The sequence below is a fragment of the Taudactylus pleione genome, unplaced genomic scaffold (genome assembly GCF_031769625.1).
Source record: "Taudactylus pleione unplaced genomic scaffold, aTauple2 ptg000502l, whole genome shotgun sequence".
In the NCBI taxonomy this organism is placed as follows: domain Eukaryota; kingdom Metazoa; phylum Chordata; class Amphibia; order Anura; family Myobatrachidae; genus Taudactylus; species Taudactylus pleione.
This window is the reverse complement of record NW_028284904.1, coordinates 1,269,330-1,292,590: the sequence shown is the minus strand read 5'-3', so window position 1 is coordinate 1,292,590 and position 23,261 is coordinate 1,269,330. Positions and strand designations below refer to the sequence as shown.

At 46.5% G+C, this 23,261-nt stretch overlaps 1 protein-coding gene across 1 annotated transcript; it reads left to right on the top strand.

Annotated features, from left to right (window-relative positions):
- The first annotated feature begins 173 nt into the window (after positions 1 to 173).
- On the top strand, positions 174 to 20,910 carry ANKRD2 (ankyrin repeat domain 2). The gene is made up of 9 exons (XM_088449958.1): positions 174 to 398; positions 2,201 to 2,308; positions 3,941 to 4,102; positions 7,863 to 7,970; positions 9,338 to 9,436; positions 10,459 to 10,557; positions 12,291 to 12,389; positions 17,626 to 17,724; positions 20,614 to 20,910. Exons 1-9 carry the CDS (start codon positions 324 to 326, stop codon positions 20,710 to 20,712), a joined length of 948 nt encoding a protein of 315 aa, XP_088306084.1. The 5' UTR covers positions 174 to 323; the 3' UTR covers positions 20,713 to 20,910.
- Positions 20,911 to 23,261: the final 2,351 nt, after the last annotated feature.

The following is a 23,261-nucleotide window of genomic DNA, read 5'->3' as shown; positions in this document are numbered from 1 at the left end:
CCTAAGGTCAGGGAGGGAGACATGACATAATGTGCTAGGATGAGCTCATGCTGCAGCCTCTCAGGTCATGTGCATGGGGCCTACACCTGTTTGTTTAGAATGGTGGGCCCTGGAACTTCTGAAAGAGAGGTGGGTGGAGCTGCCCTCGCTGCTGGCTATAAAGCCCTGAGTGAATTGGGAGTGAGATGGATAGCTCCACATTACAGACTCATCAGCCTTCCATTACCAACACAGCTCCCTGCAGCCTACAGGACGCACAATACCCCATCCGGATTTTATTCCCAGCGTCCGCCACGTCCTGTTTTTCAGCCACGGTTTAGAATATGGAACTGGAGATGGAAGACGAGGTGAAATGGGCCACGGAGATCATTGACCAGAAGCTGGAACTTGAAAATGAGGTGAGTGTTCTATGCACGTCCCAAGTTGCTAATGCAGGAGGAAATCCTTATCTAGTCATTCAGGGCCTGATTCAGATTTAGAAGCAAATAAAAAAAAAAGTGCAAAAAAAGGAAGAGTTTGCTCTTGGGACAAACCATGCTGCAATGCAAAGGGTGCATCTGTAATTATCATTTTTTTTTTTTTTTTTGTGCATGCAGAGAAAATACAGTCTGCTTTTACATTTAGCGAACAAATATTGGGCACCTGAGTTTTTTACCTTGAAATTTAGAATAAATCTTGAAATCTCTTGGCACATTTTGAATCTACTCCAACTGCGGTGCAACATGGTTTTCCCAAGGTGCAAATTGCGTTTGTTTTTGTTTGTCTTTTTAATTTGCTCCCAACTCTGAAACAGACTCTCGATTAGCAAAATATACAACACTTTTTATGAAAACAACAGATGTTTTGTGAAATGATGTGGAGGAACCCTACACTAAAATATCAATGGAATAAATATTATTATTATATTTTAAATACTAAAACTAATTTAAAATGTATAAAAACATTGGTCATTGCAAATAAAATAGAATAAAACACCTTAATAATCGATGTGACTTATAAACTCAGAACGCACTTAATATATTTATCCTGTATGTGCAGTATATGTATATGGATGAGTAAAAAGGTTAGTAAGAAATCACAGTATACAGTATATACCTCCTTACATCTCAGTGAATGTGTAGGGAACATCTGAACAAATTTTTGTAATAAAAATGAAACGTTGACCGCAGAAGGATACTGATTGGTGATTAGGTGTTAATACACCGTCAATACTATTTGCAAAAAGTCCTTTGAGTGCTAACATATGTAATATTTATAAATTAAATGTTAGGGATGTTTAAGCAGCATTATTGGGTTTCACAAAACAAACACCAATAATTTATTGGGGCACAGACAGAATATGGATGAACAGGGTGTCAAACTCATAGTATCATATAAAACAGATGCAAATTCCCAGTAATCTGATACAGAACATCACCTTCCATAGGGTAACGTGACTACCAAACCGCATTAAAACGTTTGTAAATTATCCAAAGGTTTATAGACCACGAAATTGCTTAACACATTTTTTTTTACTATATTACTGTATAAATGCTTATATTGCAGGATATATGTATATTGCTGCATCTGCGATCCCAGCCTTGCGACCACTATCGCAACCGCGATGGTTTCCCCTTTGGCCAGGCTGCGGTAGCTGAAGCTTACCGCAGCCTGACCGGGTCCTGGCAGCTTGCGAGCCAGGAAATCTGCATACACAAATACAGACCCTGGCCTCGTCCCTCTTTGGAAAACGGAGGCGACGCGACCCCGTTTCCGGGAACGCGGCCCAGGAACGTCCCCCCTTCTACGCTTCCAAAACGCTGCAGCCTGTCAATCAGGCTGCGGCTGGGAGGCACTGCGAGTGCAGCCGCAGATGGAGGGCAGCACATGCGCAGTATACAGCCTGCACATGCGCAGTCTTCTAACTATCGGAGATGTGCGCTAACCATCGGGTTAGCGTACATCTCTGATTCAGGCCCTCGTTCTGTTTTTATGTGTGATTTGTAGTTTGCACCAGCTGTAACCCTTACTGCCTGCCGCTGCACAGTGCCGCCTTTCACAAAACGACGATGATCGATCTACTATCAATAGTCTCACAAGATTATACTTGGCTTAGTATTGTATCACAGTAATCACTGAAAGAATATAAAAGGAAGATATCTGGCGCTGTACACCAGCTATTCACAAACAATTTAACATGTCTGAAATTATTTTAATACAGATGACGAAACCTCGTTTTCGCAAGATTGGTGTGATTGACATGGAGTGCAACGGATTCAACGAGGAGAGCTTCAAGCCCCCAGTTAATCGAAGCATTGGCAATTTGAAGGTAACGGTTTTAAAATCCATATATTTCTTTTGCTATGATGGATAAACACGCTAATCCATGGCCATTTTTATTCGCTACCGTTTAGTATTTCTTTCTACTGCGATTTAAAATATTCAAAACAAAAGCTGGCGATACACAACGATTGTCCAGATCAGCCAATGAAATGATCTTTTTGTATAGAACCTGAAGCAGCTCCAAATGATCGTGTCGCCATTCCTTCCCTGGGCCTTGTCCATCTCGGCTGCGCAGTGTATGGCCAGCCTAACTTCTCAGACTGACTATTATTTTAAAATCTTTTAATAAAAACTAAATCCTGCTTAGTTTGACACTGTAAGTTGGGAATCTTCAAATAAATGGGACCTCTGTAATGACTGTGTGCACCTTGCATATAAATTAAACAGATTATTGGGGCAATATTCATGTGAATGCAGCTTATTCATTAACTGGGAGCCAGTGACCATGACTTTCCCTCAGTATTGCCAATTATGGTACTTGTGTACTTTACGGACTCATTGCAGAGCGAACCCAATGAATGTTTTAAATGGTACTTGTGTACTTTACGTACACAAGTACCAAAAGTGGTCCCCACCTAAAGAAGAAAGTTGTCCCCTCGCAGGCTCGCTGTGTTCGCCACGCTTCGGGCTCAGTGGCTCGCTACAAGGTTATATTGCTCCTCTTTGCCCACTTGGATGGTAGGGAATGATGCTGGACACTGGGAATGACGCTGGACACTGGCTGATGACGTCAGGGTCCTCTCCGTGAAGGGGATTTAGACATTACCATGACTGATAATAATAATGAGTGTAGGACACTTCGGTTCTCTCTGCAATGAGTCTGTAAAGTACACAAGTACCCCAATTATTGCTAATTAATTGATAGGGAAAGCCTCTCTAGTGACTCATTGGTCCCGAATTAATATGTTGCGAGATGCCCATAACAACCAATCAGATTACTTAACACTTATCTAGCACCTTCTAGAAGATAATAGCTAGAATCTGATTGGTTGCTATGGGCAACATCTCCACTTCTAAAAACCTGAACTTTAGTAAATTTACCTCTTAGAGGATGAATAAAGTGCATTCTCAGTGATATCACTTAATAACTGAATTCAATTCATAGCGACAACCAGTATCTTACATTTTCTACAGTAATACACATAGGAGGGGAAGGGGGTGTATAAAAAAAATTATATAGAGGACAAGTTGAGAGGTTACCCATAGTAACCAATCAGCATCTAGATGTTTTTTTATCAGTTACAGTTTATAAAATTATAGCAAGAAGCTACTTTGGTTGCTATGGGCAACTTCCCCACCTATACTCTTAGGTAGGTTTGTTACATCTCCCTCATAGCTATGAATTGTGCAGTCAGCACATTACTATGAAGTGAATTCCCCCCCCACAGGGTGCATTCTAAGTCCACAAAATGACTGTATTCGCTTTGCGTTTAATTACAAACACTACCATTTAAAAACACGTAATATCGCTGTTATAAAAATATATGTAAAACCCTTTCCTGTTATGTTCCTCCCAGTATTCCCCACCCTTGTACTGACTGTCAGATCTGCAAATACATAGTTACAGAGTAAGCCCCGGCTACATATTCACTCTCACAGGCCGTGTATACATCCGCAGGGCGATGAGCGGGTGAGGAAGACCTCGGTGGATTTGCGAAAGGAGATTGTAGATGTCGGTGGGATCCAGAATCTCATAGAGATACGCAAAAGGAGACAAGAGCGGAAGAAAAGGATGTCGCAGGTGGTGGCTCCGCCCCCAGAGCCAGAACCGGAGGAGATTGTAAGTGTGAGATCAGTCAGCGCTTAACGTTACGTGGCAGGAGAGTGTTCCACGCTGTGATCAGGCGGTAGGAGAATGGATTATACAAAGGTGCATCCGCTTGTCCCTTCCATCAACACATATAGGGAATACTGATATTTCTAGTTAAAGCAATCTCTAGGACTGTAGAGCTTACAATTTAATACTGGTTACTTGGATAGAATTAGATGATGGGCCAAAGCACAGAAGCCAATCCAAGTCAGTGATATTAATAAGACAATGAAGACCCATGTAGTAGGTGATAGACACTACTAAGCCTATTAAGATGTTTTAATGACACATTGATGCTAAGATATCACGGCCAACCTTTGTCTCTTGATAGGTTCTAGTACCTACTGTGTCCTGTACCACAAATACTGTCTTCCCAATGCCCCATCTGTACTGTACATCAGTGAACCTTATTCTGTCTCCCCAACTTTCAAACTATGGGCCGTATTCAATTAGCCGCAATATTTTCGCAGCCGACGAGCGGAATCTAGTTTCCGCCTACATCGCGTGTTTTGGACGCGGAAACCTACCGGGAGCGCCCCCGCTATTCGCCCTATTCAATTCCAAAGGATGTGAAAACGCGTCCCGGCGATACTCATAAACAGGCGAAAAGTGCTGTAAAAAAATGGGGAAATCACCATGACACACCCTAAAGGCTGCACTAACTTTGGGGATCAATATAGATGTCCCCGAATAGTCCCCCTGTAGCTATTTTGGGTACTTAAGTGCTGTCAATTGCCTCTAATTAGTATCTTTGCAGAAGTGGTGAAGAATAGCATTAAGCAGGTTTTTTTTGGAGAAAATAAATAGTCCTGTCAAATTTGGGGTACTTGGAAATGGGTGCAAGCATGGTTTTAAATCGCAAAAGTGAAGTTTTAAAAAATTAAAAAAACGCACCTTCAGCAAGCACCTGCAATCCAAAAAACACCTCCCCCATACTTGGAGACCCCCCCAAAGTCTATTTCACTAGTTTTTAAGTTTGACCCCCAACTTTCCACTTTTTCGCCCCAAAATGAAAGTACTTTTTTGGGGGCTTTCGAAAGTATTTTTTTTTTTTTTTACACAGCTTATCTTTGGGGGCCTGTCCCAAGGGTGCAAGGGGGGTTTCCTGAAGTCTGCACCCCAAAACCGCAATTCTGCACTTTTGTATGCCTGCTATTCATAGGCGAATCTTTTTTGCCTATTACATTGCATTGACTTTCTGCGAATGTGAAAAGTCTTTGCAATTGAGTACGGCGATACTTTTCCGCCTGCCGAAATTACGTCATCTGCGATACTTTTCTGCTGATTCAGACTTTTCGCCGCTAATTGACTACGGTCCTATATATCAGTGCTCCTTATTCTGTCTCCCCTACTCCCTCACTGTACATCAGTGCTCCTTATTCTGTCTCCCCTACTCCCTCACTGTACATCAGTGCTCCTTATCCTGTCTCCCCTACTCCCTCACTGTACATCAGTGCTCCTTATTCTGTCTCCTCTACTCCCTCCCTGTACATCAGTGCTCCTTATTCTGTATCCTCTACTCCCTCACTGTACATCAGTGCTCCTTATTCTGTCTCCTCTACTCCCTCACTGTACATCAGTGCTCCTTATCCTGTCTCCTCTACTCCCTCACTGTACATCAGTGCTCCTTATCCTGTCTCCCCTACTCCCTCACTGTACATCAGTGCTCCTTATCCTGTCTCCCCTACTCCCTCCCTGTACATCAGTGCTCCTTATCCTGTCTCCCCTACTCCCTCCCTGTACATCAGTGCTCCTTATCCTGTCTCCCCCTACTCCCTCACTGTACATCAGTGCTCCTTATCCTGTCTCCCCTACTCCCTCACTGTACATCAGTGCTCCTTATTCTGTCTCTCCTACTCCCTCACTGTACATCAGTGCTCCTTATCCTGTCTCCTCTACTCCCTCACTGTACATCAGTGCTCCTTATCCTGTCTCCCCTACTCCCTCACTGTACATCAGTGCTCCTTATCCTGTCTCCCCTACTCCCTCCCTGCACATCAGTGCTCCTTATCCTGTCTCCCCTACTCCCTCACTGTACATCAGTGCTCCTTATTCTGTCTCCCCTACTCCCTCACTGTACATCAGTGCTCCTTATCCTGTCTCCCCTACTCCCTCCCTGTACATCAGTGCTTCTTATCCTGTCTCCCCTACTCCCTCCCTGTACATCAGTGCTCCTTATCCTGTCTCCCCTACTCCCTCACTGTACATCAGTGCTCCTTATTCTGTCTCCCCTACTCCATCACTGTACATCAGTGCTCCTTATTCTGTCTCCCCTACTCCCTCCCTGTACATCAGTGCTCCTTATCCTGTCTCCCCTACTCCCTCACTGTACATCAGTGCTCCTTATTCTGTCTCCCCTACTCCCTCACTGTACATCAGTGCTCCTTATTCTGTCTCCTCTACTCCCTCCCTGTACATCAGTGCTCCTTACTCTGTCTCCCCTACTCCCTCACTGTACATCAGTGCTCCTTATCCTGTCTCCCCTACTCCCTCCCTGTACATCAGTGCTCCTTATCCTGTCTCCCCTACTCCCTCCCTGTACATCAGTGCTCCTTATCCTGTCTCCCCTACTCCCTCACTGTACATCAGTGCTCCTTATTCTGTCTCCCCTACTCCCTCACTGTACATCAGTGCTCCTTATTCTGTCTCCTCTATTTCCTCATTATAAGGGGTATATTTACTAAAGTGAGAGTCTTTAGAAGTGGAGATGTTGCCCATAGCAACCAATCAGATTCTACCCATCATTTATCTAGAACTTCTAGAAAATAATAGCTAAAATCTGATAGGTTGCTAAGGGCAACATCTCCACTGCTATAAACCCACACTTTATTAAATATACCCCTAAGAGTACAACAGGGGAGCAGATAGTGCACTTCTCGGCAGACAAAGTAAGAGATTTGTAGAAATGACAAGTTTGTGCCAGTAGTAAATGTTATAGTGACCGCATTTATAGAGTATGTGTAACCTTTATTTAGGAGTTCTGGAATTTATTTACCCATAAGTCTTTTACTATGGACAGTACAGAAAATAAAGCTATTCAGTTCTTTAATGTTATATGTAGAAAGGATGCAGGGTTGGACATACGCCAGTTTGCATAGCGTAAAATACGCAAACTCGTCCTGCGGAGGTCCAGGAAACAGGCTGTGCACATGCACAGATGCATGCTTGCCACTATAGAGGTAAATGCAGGATGAAATCACAGCCCAAACTTAATAGCCTGCGATTGCTGTGCATTGGCGCTATTCTGGCGAGATCGCCTATTTATTTAAAGCGGTAATTAGTTTTGAGGCGAAACCAACCTAGATTTGACTGAAAACGAATTGCTGCTTTAAATCTAGTGATTCTCTTGCCAGATTAGTGTCAGTGGGCTGTCACTGCGTGCGATGAGGTTAGCAATTCCTGAGTACGGTCAGACCATGTGCAAGTGTGCGTGAGGCTGCGATGGTGCTCGATGTTACTGATGGTTTCGTAGTCTTGCTAAGTATTACAGATGTGTGTAAAAAGGGGGCGTCCTTATGTTGTGCTGCGATGGAATTGCGATTGAAATCATTAGCATATCTCTGCAGTGAGACTGCGTGCGTAATGCGATCCTTGCTGAATCAGGCCCAGTGACCGCAAATTGCGGTCTATTACTTTTAGGGCAGTTGTCATCTAAATAAATGAACAGTTTGCAAGATGGTGATTTATTTTCATATGAATAATCAATGTATATGGTTTCTGTCCCTAATAGACCGGGCCCATCGATCCAGAGGTGTACCTGAAGGCTGCTGTAGAAGGCAAGATGAATATAATTGAGAAGTTCTTGGAGGATGGCGGTTCTCCAGACACTTGTGATGAGGTGCGTCTAAAAAAAGAATGTAAAGGAAAACGCAGCCAGGCTTGCCAACACGGTCTGGGGATCTTGGGTTTTAGATCACAACATTTCTTGGCCCGTCCGCTGCATTTCACTCTGTAGCTTGAGATGGAGCCGTAGATATGTTTCTGTGTTGAATTATGTAATAACGTTCGGGATTATCAGTCTAATTCCCTGGCAACATGGATAAAACCCGCCAGCGCTGCACATTACCCACCAGACGGACTGTAAATCGATCCGCACATGTGAGATCTCTGCAATTATTTATCAGCTTATAAATAGAAACACTGAGGTCTCTGGGATAGACGGCTGTAACTTCATTAAATTACATGTCAGGTTTTGACGTACGGGTGAGATTACGGACCGAGGACTCACAAGTGACAAGTCTGCACTGCTGCACTGTGGCGATATGGCCTCGCCCACAACATAAGACATTTATATATTAGAGATGAGCGGTTCAGTTTTACTCGGTTATGTCCGGATCTCAAAAACAGCATTGGCTATCCGGCTCTCACGTGTTTTGGATAGCCAATAACAGACATACGAAATACATACAGTAACCAAAATATAAACAGAGCACAAGTAATGCCGCGTACACACTAGCCAATATTTTAACGATATTGTTCAAAATATCGGCAAGTGTGTATGCAAAAAATGTCCAGCGATGTGCGCTCCCGCTGGTCGTTTACGATAACCCCAGTCGGCTGTACATGCAGCCCAATCTGGGGATATCGTCTGTCGCTGGTCGGCATCGGCAAGTGTGTATACACTTGCCGATGCCGGCACCCCCGCCGATGACGATATCGCTGCATACACACATTGTGTAGTGTGTATGCGGCTTAACAATTAGCAACACAATTCTCCATACACAATACAACTGGGAAGCTGAAGGTGTCATTGAAGTGCTAGAGAAGAAGGATGTGAGACAGAGAGATAGATAGATATGAGATAGATAGATAGATATGAGATAGATAGATAGACCTATCTATCTCAGAGGTTCTCAAACTCGGTCCTCAGGACCCCCACACAGGTCATGTTTTGCAGGTCAGCCAGCAGGTGCACATGTGTACTCATTACTTGACACATTTTAAAAGATCCACATGTGGAGCTAATTATTTCACCTGTGATTCTGTGAGGAGACCTGGAAAATATGCACTGTTTGGGGTCCTGAGGACCGAGTTTGAGAACCTGTGATATCTATCTATCTATCTATCTATCTATCTATCTATCTATCTATCTATCTATCTAGTAACAGTGATATGTGATGTCACTAGGCCATAGTGAATTGATAGGATGTGCCTGCATGATAAGGGGTAAGACTGTATTATATTAGGGCTATTTATTTGTTGCAGTTCAAGAGAACAGCTCTCCACAGGGCATCCATGGAGGGTCACATAGAAATCGTCCAGAAACTCATAGACAGTGGATCCTCTGTCAACTTTAGAGACCGGGTAAGACTGTAGGGTGACTCAGTGATAACAGGGCAGACACAGACATCTTTTAGGCAGCTGCAGAAACGCCAGCAATGTTGGAATCCCTGTCAGGATATATATAAGTATTGGGACTGTTGCAGAGCTGGCCGCAGAATGAACGTACATTACGAATGCAGAAGTGGCGCACAAGAAATAGAGTACTGTATATGCGGGCGTATATAGAGCTACAGATGAGCTCCATTTGGCTACAGTAGTGTATGTCTGGTTTACACCAGGCGCACGTCCCAGACACTTACTTGCCATTTGCGCCAATTTTGTAAATTATAATTCTTTTTTTTTTTGTATGCAAAAACGTATTTGATCAATGAAACGACAAAACTAACACGGTAGAAACAACTCCCCAACTCACGCATGCAAAGAGGACAAAAACCTGTAAGCACATCTACAAAGGCATAATCTATGCCTGAGCGATGAAGGAAGCACCAGCCAGAGTTTTTGCGCCTTTTCCACGTCAGAACGCCTATCCAGGCGCGTAGCACTCACTCTGTGTGAAAAACCTGCCTTGTTTATCCTGCAGTTACACAGAATGTCATTTCCAAAACTTACAATGATGCACAAGACAGGAGGGGCAGCTGTTTTGTGCACTGAGTGATGTCACTTGTACCTACTGATTTGATTGGCTGCATTCACAATACACAAGCCCACAACGTTCCGCCCACAAAATGGCGCCCTCCTATGGTTGTAGGTGATGGGCACACAAGTAGTGTCCTACATTCACTCGCTCATAAAACAAATCTAATTATCTGATTGCCACAATGTCTTTCATCCAATCCACTCTTCCATTCTAACCCCCATGGAAAGTTCTCATTCTTTGTACATTCTTGATGTAAAGTATTTAATTTTAAATATTAACAATGATACAAACCCATTTCCATTACATGTAATAAATGATGTGCATTGTAAAATCCAATAAAGCATAAATGAATGATAAAAATAAGGATCACTGATATGCTTACTGTATTTTCATTGTCCCCGAGTAGCTGGACAGCACGGCCATTCACTGGGCCTGCCGCGGGGGCAAACTGGACATCATACAGCTTCTGCAGCAGAATGGGGCTGATATCAATCTGAAAGACAAGGTAACAGCTACAACACTAGATTTATCACCAAAGACATAATAATTACCATAGTAGCCAGGGTTGCAGCTGCTACTGGGTCCACAGCTGGGGGTGGGGGCTCCCATGTCAAAATCCCATGCATCTGTTATTCTAGGTCAGTGGTTCTCAAACTCGGTGCTCAGGATCTCACACAGGTCACGTTTTCCAGGTCACCCAGCAGGTGCACAGGTGTAGTCATTACTCACTGACACATATTAAAAAATCCACAGGTGGAGCTAATTATTTCACTTGTGATTCTGTGAGGAGACCTGGAGAACATGCACTGTTTGGGGGTCCTGAGGGCCGAGTTTGAGAACCTGTGTTTTAGGTGGTACATGATTTTTACCTGCCGTCTCTCTAATGCTGGCCATACACCTGCACGACTTCGGGCCGATTGCCCGATTTTCGACGAGTCACATGATGGATCTTGTGAAAATCGTGTATTTTATTAGTAAGATCAGATCCGATGCGCGCTCCTGCAGTTCCTATAATCGGATCTTATGATCAGATGTGCAGCCCATCATATCGTGTGCAGATCGTGACGTTTATTTTGTTCATGCGATCCATCATGCGGCAATTCAAGTCATTTCAATGACGGTTTCCTTAATGAGCGCGTGAGGCACAGGATCGATCATACGACAGATCCTGTGCTAAGAAGAACAAATATGTTGCCGGGACTGCCAGAGAGATTATCGCGACCATCGGGCTTGCAATGAGACCCTTGTGGTAGGGTCTCGTCTGCCGCAAGCCCCAGTGAGCTTCCTGCTCAAATAGAGCAAGAAGCTCACTACTGACATCACTGGTGATGTCAGTAGGGCCGCCCACAAACGGCAGGCGTTCCTTCAGGAACGCCTCCCTTTGTACAGCCACCCCGCCTACAAAACGGGGCGAACTGTCGATCAACATCAACAGCCGCCCTGTTTGTAGCGAGCCCCGCCGGAGCGAGTGAATGTCTCACTCGCTGCGGGGATCGCGCACGCCGCCTGTGCACACTGCCCGGCCATCGACCCGCTTGCGAGCGGGTCTGAATCAGGCCCTTTGTTAGTATATATTCCTCCACGATACACTAGCACAGAGCACTGCAGCCCTAATACCATAATTCAGTACTATTCTATTTTAAATGTCAACCTTCTATTAAACATAAGGTATACAGCATATAAAAGATGAATAATAACAAATAGTGAGAATGCCTTGGGATGAGGAACAGTTCTATGTACCTGGGTATTGCTGGATATTCTGGGATGGGATTAGGTAAAAGTTGTGCCTGGGATACAGAAATACACAACTTTAGTGTTGCTTAATTTCCTGTTGGGTCCGATATCAACCACCTTGAGGGATCACCTTTAAAAGGTCGCACCCACGTACTGACAGCAGCCATTTTGTGTGCTGGACCCAAACTCGGCCTATTCAATTAACTGGTGACATCATGGAGACATGAGGCATAAAGTACCTCATAACTCAGTTAAGTCATTATTTTTGCAGACTGCATTATCCTGAATATTGCTGGCACAAAATTGGCTGCATCCACTGTGATGATTGGTACAGTGTAAAATGGCATAGCAATAATACATATTGTACCTGAGAGAATATACAATATTTCTTTACACATTACCTCAGCTTTTTCAGCATATTCTGTCTCATAAGAATAATAATGATTGATTTGATCCGTTCTCACGTGAATAGCGGAAGCTGAGCTTTTCTGGTCGTCTTTGCAGGTCCTCAGCACTCCGCTACACGTTGCTACGCGTACCGGGCAGGCTGATATTGTGGAACATCTGATTGCCACCGGAGTGGATATAAACTCCAAGGACAGGGTAGGTAATTATATATATATATATACATATATATATATATATATATATATATTTTTTTTTTAATACTGTTCTGCCAGAGCAAATCATTCATTAGTACCCATCTGACTAAATGCAATATTAACCCTGGCTTTATGTAATGTTTGTCTATTTATAAAATGACTTGTAGTTGATATTCTTAGACAAGGCAATCGCATTGTTTGGATGCGGTATGACTGGTCGACAGTCATAATGTCAACATGGATGTTGGGTCGACAACCAATATATGTTGAGATACAATTAGGTCGACATCATTAAAATGTCGACACATATCAACACCAGAATGTCTACATATGTTTTTTTTTTCTTATTTCAGCCTAATCCTAACAATAAAAAAATATGAGATATGGTAAGAACTTACCTTTGTTATCTCTATTTCTACAAAGTCCATAGGGTTCCACAGGATTCCTTGGGGTATAGGTGATGACGTCAGGCATAGGGCACCATAGAGTTACGTTTTCAGCCTCCCAGGATGCACTAGGGTCCCCCTCCTATACCCCGCCCCCGAGCCAAGGCATCTCAGTTACGTACCAAGCCATAGGCCGGAGGAGGATAAGGAAGAGAGAAAAAAGATCTGGACACACACAAGAATCACATTCTCTCCAGAGGGAGACGGAAAAACCGGTGACCAGAGTAAAGCCCATCTGCAGCACAGGTGCGACAGGGTGGGAGTCCTGTGGAACCCTATGGACTTCGTAGAAATAGAGATAACAAAGGTAAGTTCTTACCATATCTCATATTTTCTACTTCAGGGTCCATAGGGTATCCACAGGATACCTTGGGGATGTCCCAAAGCAGGATCCTTCAAGGGTGGGGACGCTCCTGTGCTGAAAGGAGAATCCACCGCCCGAAGGAAGCATCCTGAGAGGCAAAGGTGTCAAACACATAATACCTCACAAAGGTACGGACAGAGGACCACGTGGCAGCCTTGCAGATCAGGACTGCAGAGGCACCACATCGAGCTGCCCACGAAGGACCCACAGACCTAGTGGAAAGAGCCCTCACAGATGATGGAACCGGCAGGCCTTCATGAAGATAAGCTTCTGAAATTGCCATACGGATCCAACCTGCCAAAGTTTGCTTTGAAGCAGGCCAACCCTTTTTACGGAAGCCATAGAGGACAAACAAGACGTCAGACTTCCTAAACGAAGAAGTGCGGTCAACATAAATCCTTAAGGCCAGCACAACGTCCAAAGTGGCCTCACCCACTGACAGGTCAGGTGAGTTAAAAGCCGGCACAACTATTTCCTCGTTGATATGAAAACGGGAAACAACTTTGGGAAGAAATTCAGGACGAGTGCGCAGCACCGCCCTGTTCCCATGAAAAATCAAGAAAGGGGGTCTACAAGAGAGCCACTAAAACAGAAACACATCTGGCCGAAGCGATGGCCAGAAGGAAAATTGTTTTAGCTGTCAGCCATTTAAGATCCACTGAGCCCAGTGATTCAAACGGCGGTCCCTGGAGAGCCCTCAGGACCACAGCTAAATCCCAAGGCGCCACCGGTGGAACAAATGGCGGCTGAATTCGAACACCTTGCATAAAGGTGCGCATATCAGGGATTGTAGCAATCCTACGATGGAACCAGACAGTCAGGGCAGATACCTGCACCTTCAAAGAAGCAAGGCGAAGCCCATGGTCTAGTCCCGCCTGTAGGAAGGCTAGCACTCTAGACAGACGGAACTCCCGAGGTGCATAACCTCTCGGTCGACACCATTGGAAGAACGTATGCCACACACGATGGTATATTCTTGCAGAAGACTGTTTCCGAGCTCTCAGCATAGTACGTACTACAGAGCTGGAAAATCCCCTGGACCTTAACATGGCCGTCTAAACAGCCACGCCGTCAAAGACAGCCGAGTCAGGTCCGGGTGAAGACAAGGACCCTGTGACAGTAGGTCCGGTCGTAGCGGCAACCGCAGAGGAATGTCCACGGACAGACCCTGAAGGTCTGAGAACCAGTGCCGTCTGGGCCACGCGGGAGCTATAAACAGGAGCGTCCCTCCTTCCTGTTTGAATTTCCGGATTACCCGTGGAAGGGAAAACTGAGGAAAGAGATAAGCAAACCGGAACGTCCACTGGACGGACAGAGCATCCACCAGAGACGCCTTTTCGTCTCTTGTGCGAGACCCGTACACCGGCAACTTGTTGTTGTGCCGTGACGCCATGAGGTTGATCTCTGGAAGACCCCACCTGTGCACCAGAAGATGAAAGACGTCCTGGTGCAGAGACCATTCTCCCGGATGAACGTCCTGGCGACTGAGAAAGTCTGCCTCCCAGTTGAGGACTCCCGGGATGAATACCACTGATATGGCCGGGAGATTGCGCTCCGCCCAGATCAGGATGTGGGACACCTCTAAGAGTGCCGCCCGACTTCGGGTTCCTCCTTGCCGATTTATGTAGGTCACGGTGGTGGCGTTGTCCGACTGGACCTGCACGGGATGACCCTGGAGAACCCGATGGGCCTGCTGGAGAGCATTGAAAATGTCGAATACTGACACCATCGTGCCCAGTAACCTCATTGCCGAGTGAAGAGACACACGGCGACTCTGCAGACAACTGCGCCCCCTCAACTGCAAGGCAGAGATCTTTTCCCCCGTCACAAAGATCCTCTGCTGGCTGGAGTCCAACAAGGCTCCGAGGTGCAGAATCCTCTGAGACGGGATCAGAGTGGACTTTTGCCAGTTTATCAACCAGCTGTGCCGTTGCAGTACTGCAAATGGTGTAGAAGGAGCTCCGGAGATCCTGCTACCAACAGAAGGTCGTCTAGGTACGGCAACATGCGGACTCCCTGCAGCCGCAGGGAAACCGCCATGACCGCCATAACTTTGGTGAACACACGTGGTGCTGTCGCCAGTCCAAAAGGTAATGCCCGGAACTGGAAGTGATTGTTGCGGATTGCAAACCTGAGGAACTGTTGATGGCGCGAAATAGGGACATGCAGGTAGGCGTCCTGTATGTCCAACGACACCATGTAATCCCCAGGTTCCAGCGCCAGAATGATGGACCGTAGGATCTCCATCCGAAACCTCGGCACCCGCAATGACTTGTTGAGTGCTTTGAGGTTGAGGATCGGACGGTACGACCCATTGGGTTTCTGCACCAAAAACAGATTGGAATAGAAACCCAGGCCCCTCTGGGAGAAAGGAACAGGCACTATAACTCCAGCCTGGAGCATAGTGTGCAAAACCTTCCGCAGTTCCGTTGCTTTGTTCCGGTCTGATGGAAGACCCGTGGTGAAGAATCGGGACGGGGGCCTGTGTCGAAAGGAGAGGGCATACCCGTGAGAAACCACCTCGTGAACCCAACTGTCGTGGTTACCGACCAACACTGGGCGAACCGTAGCAGGCGGCCTCCCACTTTGGGATCCCCCAAAGGGAGGCCCGGACCGTCAGGCCGCAGGTTTGTCATCGGACTTAGGGGCCGAACGTCTGGTACTCCAGGCCTGCTTCCGGGGCTTGGCCGATTTCTTGGGGCCAGCCTGTCGGGGAAAGGACTGTGCTTTAGGCCTACCCTGGGCCCTGTTAGGCTAAAAGGAAGACGTACCTGAACTGGAAGGAACTGCAGCAGATGAGAGACATGCCGATTTGGCTGCCGCCAGCGTGGCTACAATTTTGTCCAGATCCGGACCAAATAGGAATTCTCCATTAAAAGGCAAAGCTTCCAAGCCCTTTTTGGAATCAGCGTCCGCCTTCCAAGATCGCAACCATAAGGTGCGACGAGCCGCCACAGCTGCCGAAGAAATCCGAGAAGTCAGGGTACTGATATCTAAAGCCGCTTCATTAATGTAAGTGGCCGAATCCCAGAGATTGCCTATCAACTCGGTCTGTTCAGCCGAACAGTCGTAATCCAAAGACTCCTCCAAACTATCAGCAGGGACAGTGAAAAGACTGACTGTAGAAAGTGAAAGTACAGGCAGCAGACGCTAGCAGCAGTCACATCCAATGCAAAGAAATTAATCCCTGCACTATCAGCGCTGATCCTCAACTACGCAGACACAGAGCCTGGTAGGACACAGCGCTGCATACACAGACCTGTTCCAACGGAGGAGAGGTATGCTGGGGGACCCAGACCACGATGCCACCGATCAGCAGCTTCCAGCAGCGTTCACCATGCTTCTGCAAAGATGGCCACCGAGGAGCAGAGAGGAGGCTGGCCTGGGGGAGGAGAGCTGCCACAGGGCCAATCGGCAGGTGCAGAGAGGGCTGTGTGCAGCGGGGGAGGCGCCGGCTGTGTAAAGGGAAGGCGCGCTCCCCTGGCATGCAATTAACCCCTGGGACGCCGTAGCGCTACCGCTCAGCTGCGGTCCGCTGTCCCAGGGGGTAGTGGAAGCGCAGGTCTGTAACCTGGCTCCACGCTGCAGCCAGTCCCCAGGGAGCCCCCTGCCTGGGGACTCTGGACCATGTCCCAGCGGGGACCCAACGCGGGACCCCGCTGCTTACCTGCTGTCCCCCTTAAATCCGCCCATGGTCCCAAACATCTGGGGTCACCGCTAGCTGTGACCCCAGATGCCTACCAGCATCCCCGGATCAGTACCAGCGTTCTGGTACCGGCGGGGGTGTAGGGAAGACAGCATGGACGTCAAGAATGACTGTCCATGCTGTACCTCCAGATGTGCAGCCACAGCTGCCTTGTAGAAAACTTCAGGGGCTATCCTTAGCCCCCCTCTAAACAGGTGCATCCAACTCCGAGCCGGGCACCAACGAAACTGAGATGCCTTGGCTCAGGGGCGGGGTATAGGAGGGGGTGACCCTAGTGCATCCTGGGAGGCTGAAAACTTAACTCTTTGGTGCCCGATGCCTGACGTCATCACCTATACCCCAAGGTATCCTGTGGATACCCTATGGACCCTGAAGTAGAAAAGGCGACTTTCTGGTGTCGACATGTTAAATGTCAGAATTCTGATCACATTAACCATGTTGACCTAATTTTATATCAATATATTTGTTGACCCAACATCCAAATCATGTTGACATTCTGGTGTCGGCATTCTGAATGTGGATACATCAAATGTTTATCTGTTCCCTATATGTATGAAGTAGAGGCTGTGCTTCCATCCATCCCAGCTGTACGAAACCCTGGAATTACTGACATGTGTTTATTAGCAGTAGTTACATAATATAGCGGCGTATAAAGGATAATAATTAGCAGTGGCCATACTGGGTTTAAGACCAATTGGTTTTGTTTTGTTTATTGTTACAGGAAGGTGACACTGCGTTGCATGATGCGGTCAGGCTTAACCGGTACAAAATTATCAAAATGCTGATAATACACGGAGCTAACATGATGACAAAAAATGGAGTAAGTATCTTCTACAGCTGCATCATTATAACGGCAGGAAAGACCCCAGTGTACTGTCTACGCTCGCGTGGCATTCCAGCTGCTGAGGAACTACACTTTCAAGCATGCCCAGTTTCAGCATGTCACAGGGCATGCTGGGATGTTAGTTTCACAGCAGCTGGAGTATGGCATGTCGCCTACTCCTGCTTTGGACAACTGGGTGGGATGCACTATTATGCGGTCAACCCCCGAAATGCCGTTTTTGGAGGTTTGACTGCATTTCCCATATGCACCAAGGTTCGGGAAGAAAAGCTGTCTACAGCCTATGGGCAAAGTTCACTCAGAGAAATCCAATCCAGTGTCCCCCACGGCGCGTCATTCTGCATATGCGCAGAAGGACACCAGAGGGACTTCAGGGTCATAAACCCGGGAGTTCCTCTCTCGCAAAGGACCGATCTTATTGGGAGAGCGGTCCTCTGCAATTTCATTCATGCATACTGGCGTTTTTACACCGACATGCATGCGATGTGTGGCGGGATGCATCACATGCAAAATGCGATGCGTCATGCATCCCGCCCATTAAATGATATGCAGTCAGGAAACCGTTGAAAGGTCGACAGTAAGGTCAACAACGAACAGGTCGACACCAAATGGTCGACACTCAATATGTCGACAGGGTCAAAATATCGACAGGTTAAAATGGTCGGCACAAAAAAAAATGGTTGACATTTTCTTTTTCAAAATTGTTGAGGTTATTATTAGGGCTAGGCACTTGGGGGAGAGTTAGGCTGCCGGAGGGGAAGATTAGTTTTAGGCACAAGGGGGAGGGTTAGGCTACAGTTAGGCTTAGACACTTGGGGAAATGTTAGGGTTAGGCACAAGGGGGAGGGTTAGGTTACGGTTAGGATTAGACACTTGGGGAAATGTTAGGGTTAGGCACAAGGGGGAGCGTTAGGCTACAGTTAGGCTTAGACACTTGGGGAAATGTTAGGGTTAGGCACAAGGGGGAGGCTTAAGCTACAGTTAGGTTTAGGCACTTGGGGAAATGTTAGGGTTAGGCACAAGGGGGAGAGTTAGGTTACAGTTAGGCTTAGACACTAGGGGGAATGTTAGGGTTAGGCTACGGTTAGGATTAGACACTTGGGGAAATGTTAGGGTTAGGCACAAGGGAGAGGGTTAGGCTACGGTTAGGATTAGACACTTGGGGAAATGTTAGGGTTAGGCACAAGGGGAGGGTTAAGCTACAGTTAGGTTTAGGCACTTGGGGGAAATGTTAGTTAGGCACAAGGGGGAGGGTTAGGCTACAGTTAGGCTTAGACACTTGGGGAAATGTTAGGGTTAGGCACAAGGGGGAGGGGGTTAGGTTATGGTTAGGATTAGACACTTGGGGAAATGCTAGGGTTAGGCACAAGGGGGAGGGTTAGGCTACAGTTAGGCTTAGACACTTGGGGAAATGTTAGGATTAGGCACAAGGGGGAGGGTTAAGCTACAGTTAGGTTTAGGCACTTGGGGAAATGTTAGGGTTAGGCACAAGGGGGAGGGTTAGGTTACAGTTAGGATTAGACACTTGGGGAAATGTTAGGGTTAAGCACAAGGAGGAGGGTAAAGGTGCATACACACACACCGATTTTTTTTAACGATTATCGATATCGTTCAATCGTTGAAAAAATCATTCACTTTCTGAGTTAAAACTATGAACTATTATCGTTCATGCGCATTCACATTTGTAGTTCAGTCAGACTGACCAACTGAACGATTTTCATTAAGGGAATATGCAAAAATCGTTTGTAGTTCAAAAAAATCGTTCATTACACATTAAAAAATCTGACAGAAAATCGTTCATAAAATCGTTGGTAACAAAATCGTTGTGTGTGTGCAACCTTACGGTTGGGCTACAGTTAGGTTTAGGCACTTTGGGGGATGTTAGGGTTAGGCACAAGGGGGAGGGTTAGGGTCTGGATAATAATTAAAAAAACATGTGTCAACCATTTGAACCTGTCGACCTTTTGTACCTGTCGACCTATTGTATGTCAACCATTTGGTGTTGACCTATTCATTGTCGAGCCTCTTACTGTCGACCCTTTATACCACACCCCTGCAGTCATTACCAGGAAGGACCTAGCACTACCTATAGTATATAAACTATACTGTATTCATTGAGGTGGTTGTACAAATATATGTCCTATGACAAACAAATCCATTTCTATTCTGAGCAATTAACACCAGTTGCTCATCCCTACCCCTGTGAGTAATATAGGTAACCTGGGGCCTGATTAATCACAGATTGCAACCGCGACGCAGATCGGCCGATGGTGCATACTGCGCCTGCAGTGCTCGTGCGTGAGTTAGCATTGCTATCGCACTGCGATCACAATACGCAGATACAAAGCCATCGCAGAGAGAGGGACAGGAGGTCAGCATTCATGGGTGGTGACGTAGGAGTGGTCGGAAAACGCAGGCGTGCCTGTCCGTTTGTATGCCGATGCATGCTCGTGCATAAATTAGCCACTGCGACGGCATACGCAGCTTGAGTGCGACGAGGTTAGCAATTCTAAGTAAGGTCAGACCTGATGTAATTGTGCGTGAGGGGCCGATGTTACTTGATGTATACGCAGGACTGTAAGGTATTACGGATGTGATATAGCGGTAGTGGGCGTCTCTATGCTGGCTGTGCAAGGGCTTTGCGATCGCATTCATTAGCATATTTTCACAGCAGCCCGGAGTCTGTTATCGCAGCTGCAATCCCAATAGTGATCCGTAGTGAATTGGCCCGCTCGTGCCTATATCTAAATCAACTTTGCCAATGACAATTAGGGTCTGACATGCATGTTGTACGTGTATATGTACAGTATGTCATTGGCCCATCATTAGTAAAACCTTGTCACTAACTGCTTACACATTGTTCTCTAGGATGGTAAAACCCCTACAGATCTGGTGCAGCAATGGCAGTCAGATACCCGGGAAGCGTTGGTGAAACGGACGGACCATGGCTCAGAGAAGCAGGTGTAAAGCCGAAACCAGTCGTCTACTTTGTTATTTATTGCTGCAATGCAGATGGATGTGATTAGCAAATGCTTCAGAAAAATTATTTTTTTAATGCAGATTGTTTGATATAGTGTATTTATGTACAGCCATTTCTTTCCTTGTTATATTGTATGAATTGTTGTATAAACCTTGCTTCTTAGCAGAATAAAGCTGAAATGTGTGTCTTGTGCAGTACAATATTTCTTTTACCATTCTGACGCATTCAAGGTAATCACTACTTTACATTCTACAGTCCCCATCCCCTCTGACCGACCTCTGCTCCCTCTCCCCCAACACCTGCTACTAATGTGCCCACCTCTCAGCCTACTTCTCTCCCACAATACCTGCCTCCAACGTGCCCACCTCTTCAGTCTATTCCTCTACCCCAACACCTGCCTCCAACGTGCCCACCTATTCATGCTATTCCTCTTCCCCAACATCTGCCTCCAATGTGCCCACCTCTCCCCCAACACCTGCTACCAATGTGCCCACCTCTCAGCCTACTTCTCTCCCACAATACCTGCCTCCAACGTGCCTCTCTTCAGTCGATTCCTCTCCCCCAACACCTGCCTCCGTGTCCACCTCTTTAGCCTATTCCTCTCCCCCAACACCTGTTTCCAACTTGCCCACCTCTTCAGCCTATTCCTCTCCAACACCTACCTCCAAGGTGCCCACCTCTTCAATCTATTCCTTTCCCACAACACCTGCCTCCAATGTGCCCACTTCTTCAGCCTATTCCTCTCCCCCAACACCTGCCTCCGTGCCCACTTCAGCCAACTCCTCTCCCCCAACACCTGCCTCCAATGTGCCCACCTCTTCAGTCTATTCCTCTTCCCCAACACCTGCCTCCAACGTGCCCACTTCTTCAGCCTATTCCTCTCCCCCACCACCTGCCTCCGTGCCCACCACTTCAGCCAACTCCTCTCCCCCAACACGTGCCTCCAATGTGCCCACCTCTTCAGCCTATTCCTCTTCCTAACACCTGCCTCCAACGTGCCCACCTCTTCAGCCTATTCCTCTCCCACAACACCTGCTTCAAGCAAGCCCACCTCTTCAAAATATTCCTCTCCCACACCTGCCTCAAACAAGCTCACCTGTTCAGCCTATTCCTCTCCCACAACACCTGCCTCCAACGTGACCACTTCTTCAGCCTATTGCTCTCCCACAACATCTGCCTCCAACGTGACCACCTCTTCAACCTTTTCCTCTCCACCAGCATTTTCCCAAACACTCTGAGGGGTATATTCAATTGGGCGTGAGGTTTAGCGAGGCTAAAACCTCGCGCCCAGTTTCAGAATCCCGCGGGTATGCGCGCTCCCGATACCCCCGGAATTCAATTAACAAAACAGTGGATGCGGGGTTTTCATCAATGCGTCGCGTAAATACAAAAAAAAAAAAGTCACTTACCTGCTTGGGTCTCTGCGGCTCCCCCTCTTCTCTTCTTACTGGAGAGGGGGCTGCTGGGAGATGTAGTTCTCTCAGCGCCCATTCCGGGGGGGGCCACACACTCACTCATACACACATACAGCACACACACTGACATACTTACCCTGCTGCAGAAGAGCCGGCTCCCGACGCTGGATACAGAAGACAGCGCTGAGGAAGGTGAGTAATTAAGGACTAATTAAGCTAATTGGATACTTTCAATTGCTTAATTAGTCCTCAGGGGGGGTACTGCTGGTGTGTCAGCAAGTCCCGTTTTTTTTTCCTTAAATTGATTTTCGGAAAAAAATCACGCTTGCTCAGGAGATGCGTGAAAAAAAACCTCCTGGTGCGTGCTTTTTAAAAAACCAAGCACCTAATAGAATAGCAAAAAACCCGCACCTGCAGGAAAAACCTTGCAGGTGTGGGTATTTTTTTTGCTATTCTCACACACAATTGAATATGCCCCTTAATGTCTCTCCTATTCTCAAACACTTCTCTTGACCTTATCTGCATTTCTAACTATGACCCAATATCTACCCTCCTCCTCCAAGTTACTTGAGCAACTTGTCTTTTACAGCTTGACCAGCTTTCTCTCCGATAACTCCCACCTTGACCCTTTCCAATATGGCTTCCACCTACACCACTATATACAACCCGCCTAGGCCAAAGGTAAATTATTTCCATCAAGTCCTGAGGTCACTTCTCCATGCTTACAAACCTTAGACCTCTTTGTGGCCTACGACACTGTGGACCACCCTTTTCTACTATGCTCCCTTCACTAGTCATCTCATCTCTCCAACCATTCTTTCATTGTTTTTACATCTGGCTCCCTTTCCCCCCCAACCAATTGGAGTCCTTTGGGGCCTTGGCCTCTTGCTCTTCTCTCTGCATAACTCCTCCCTCAATTAACTTATCAGCTTCCTTCAGTTTGCCAACGTCACCCAACTTACCTCTCCTTCTCCCATATCTTAGGAGTCTGTCTTTCTCCTAATAATCCTGGATGTCCCAATATTTTCGCAAACTCAACATATGCAAAGCTGAAATCAGTATCTTCCCATTCCCTCATCTAGGGTCTCCATTCCTCTCCACCTTTCCATCACTGTTGACAG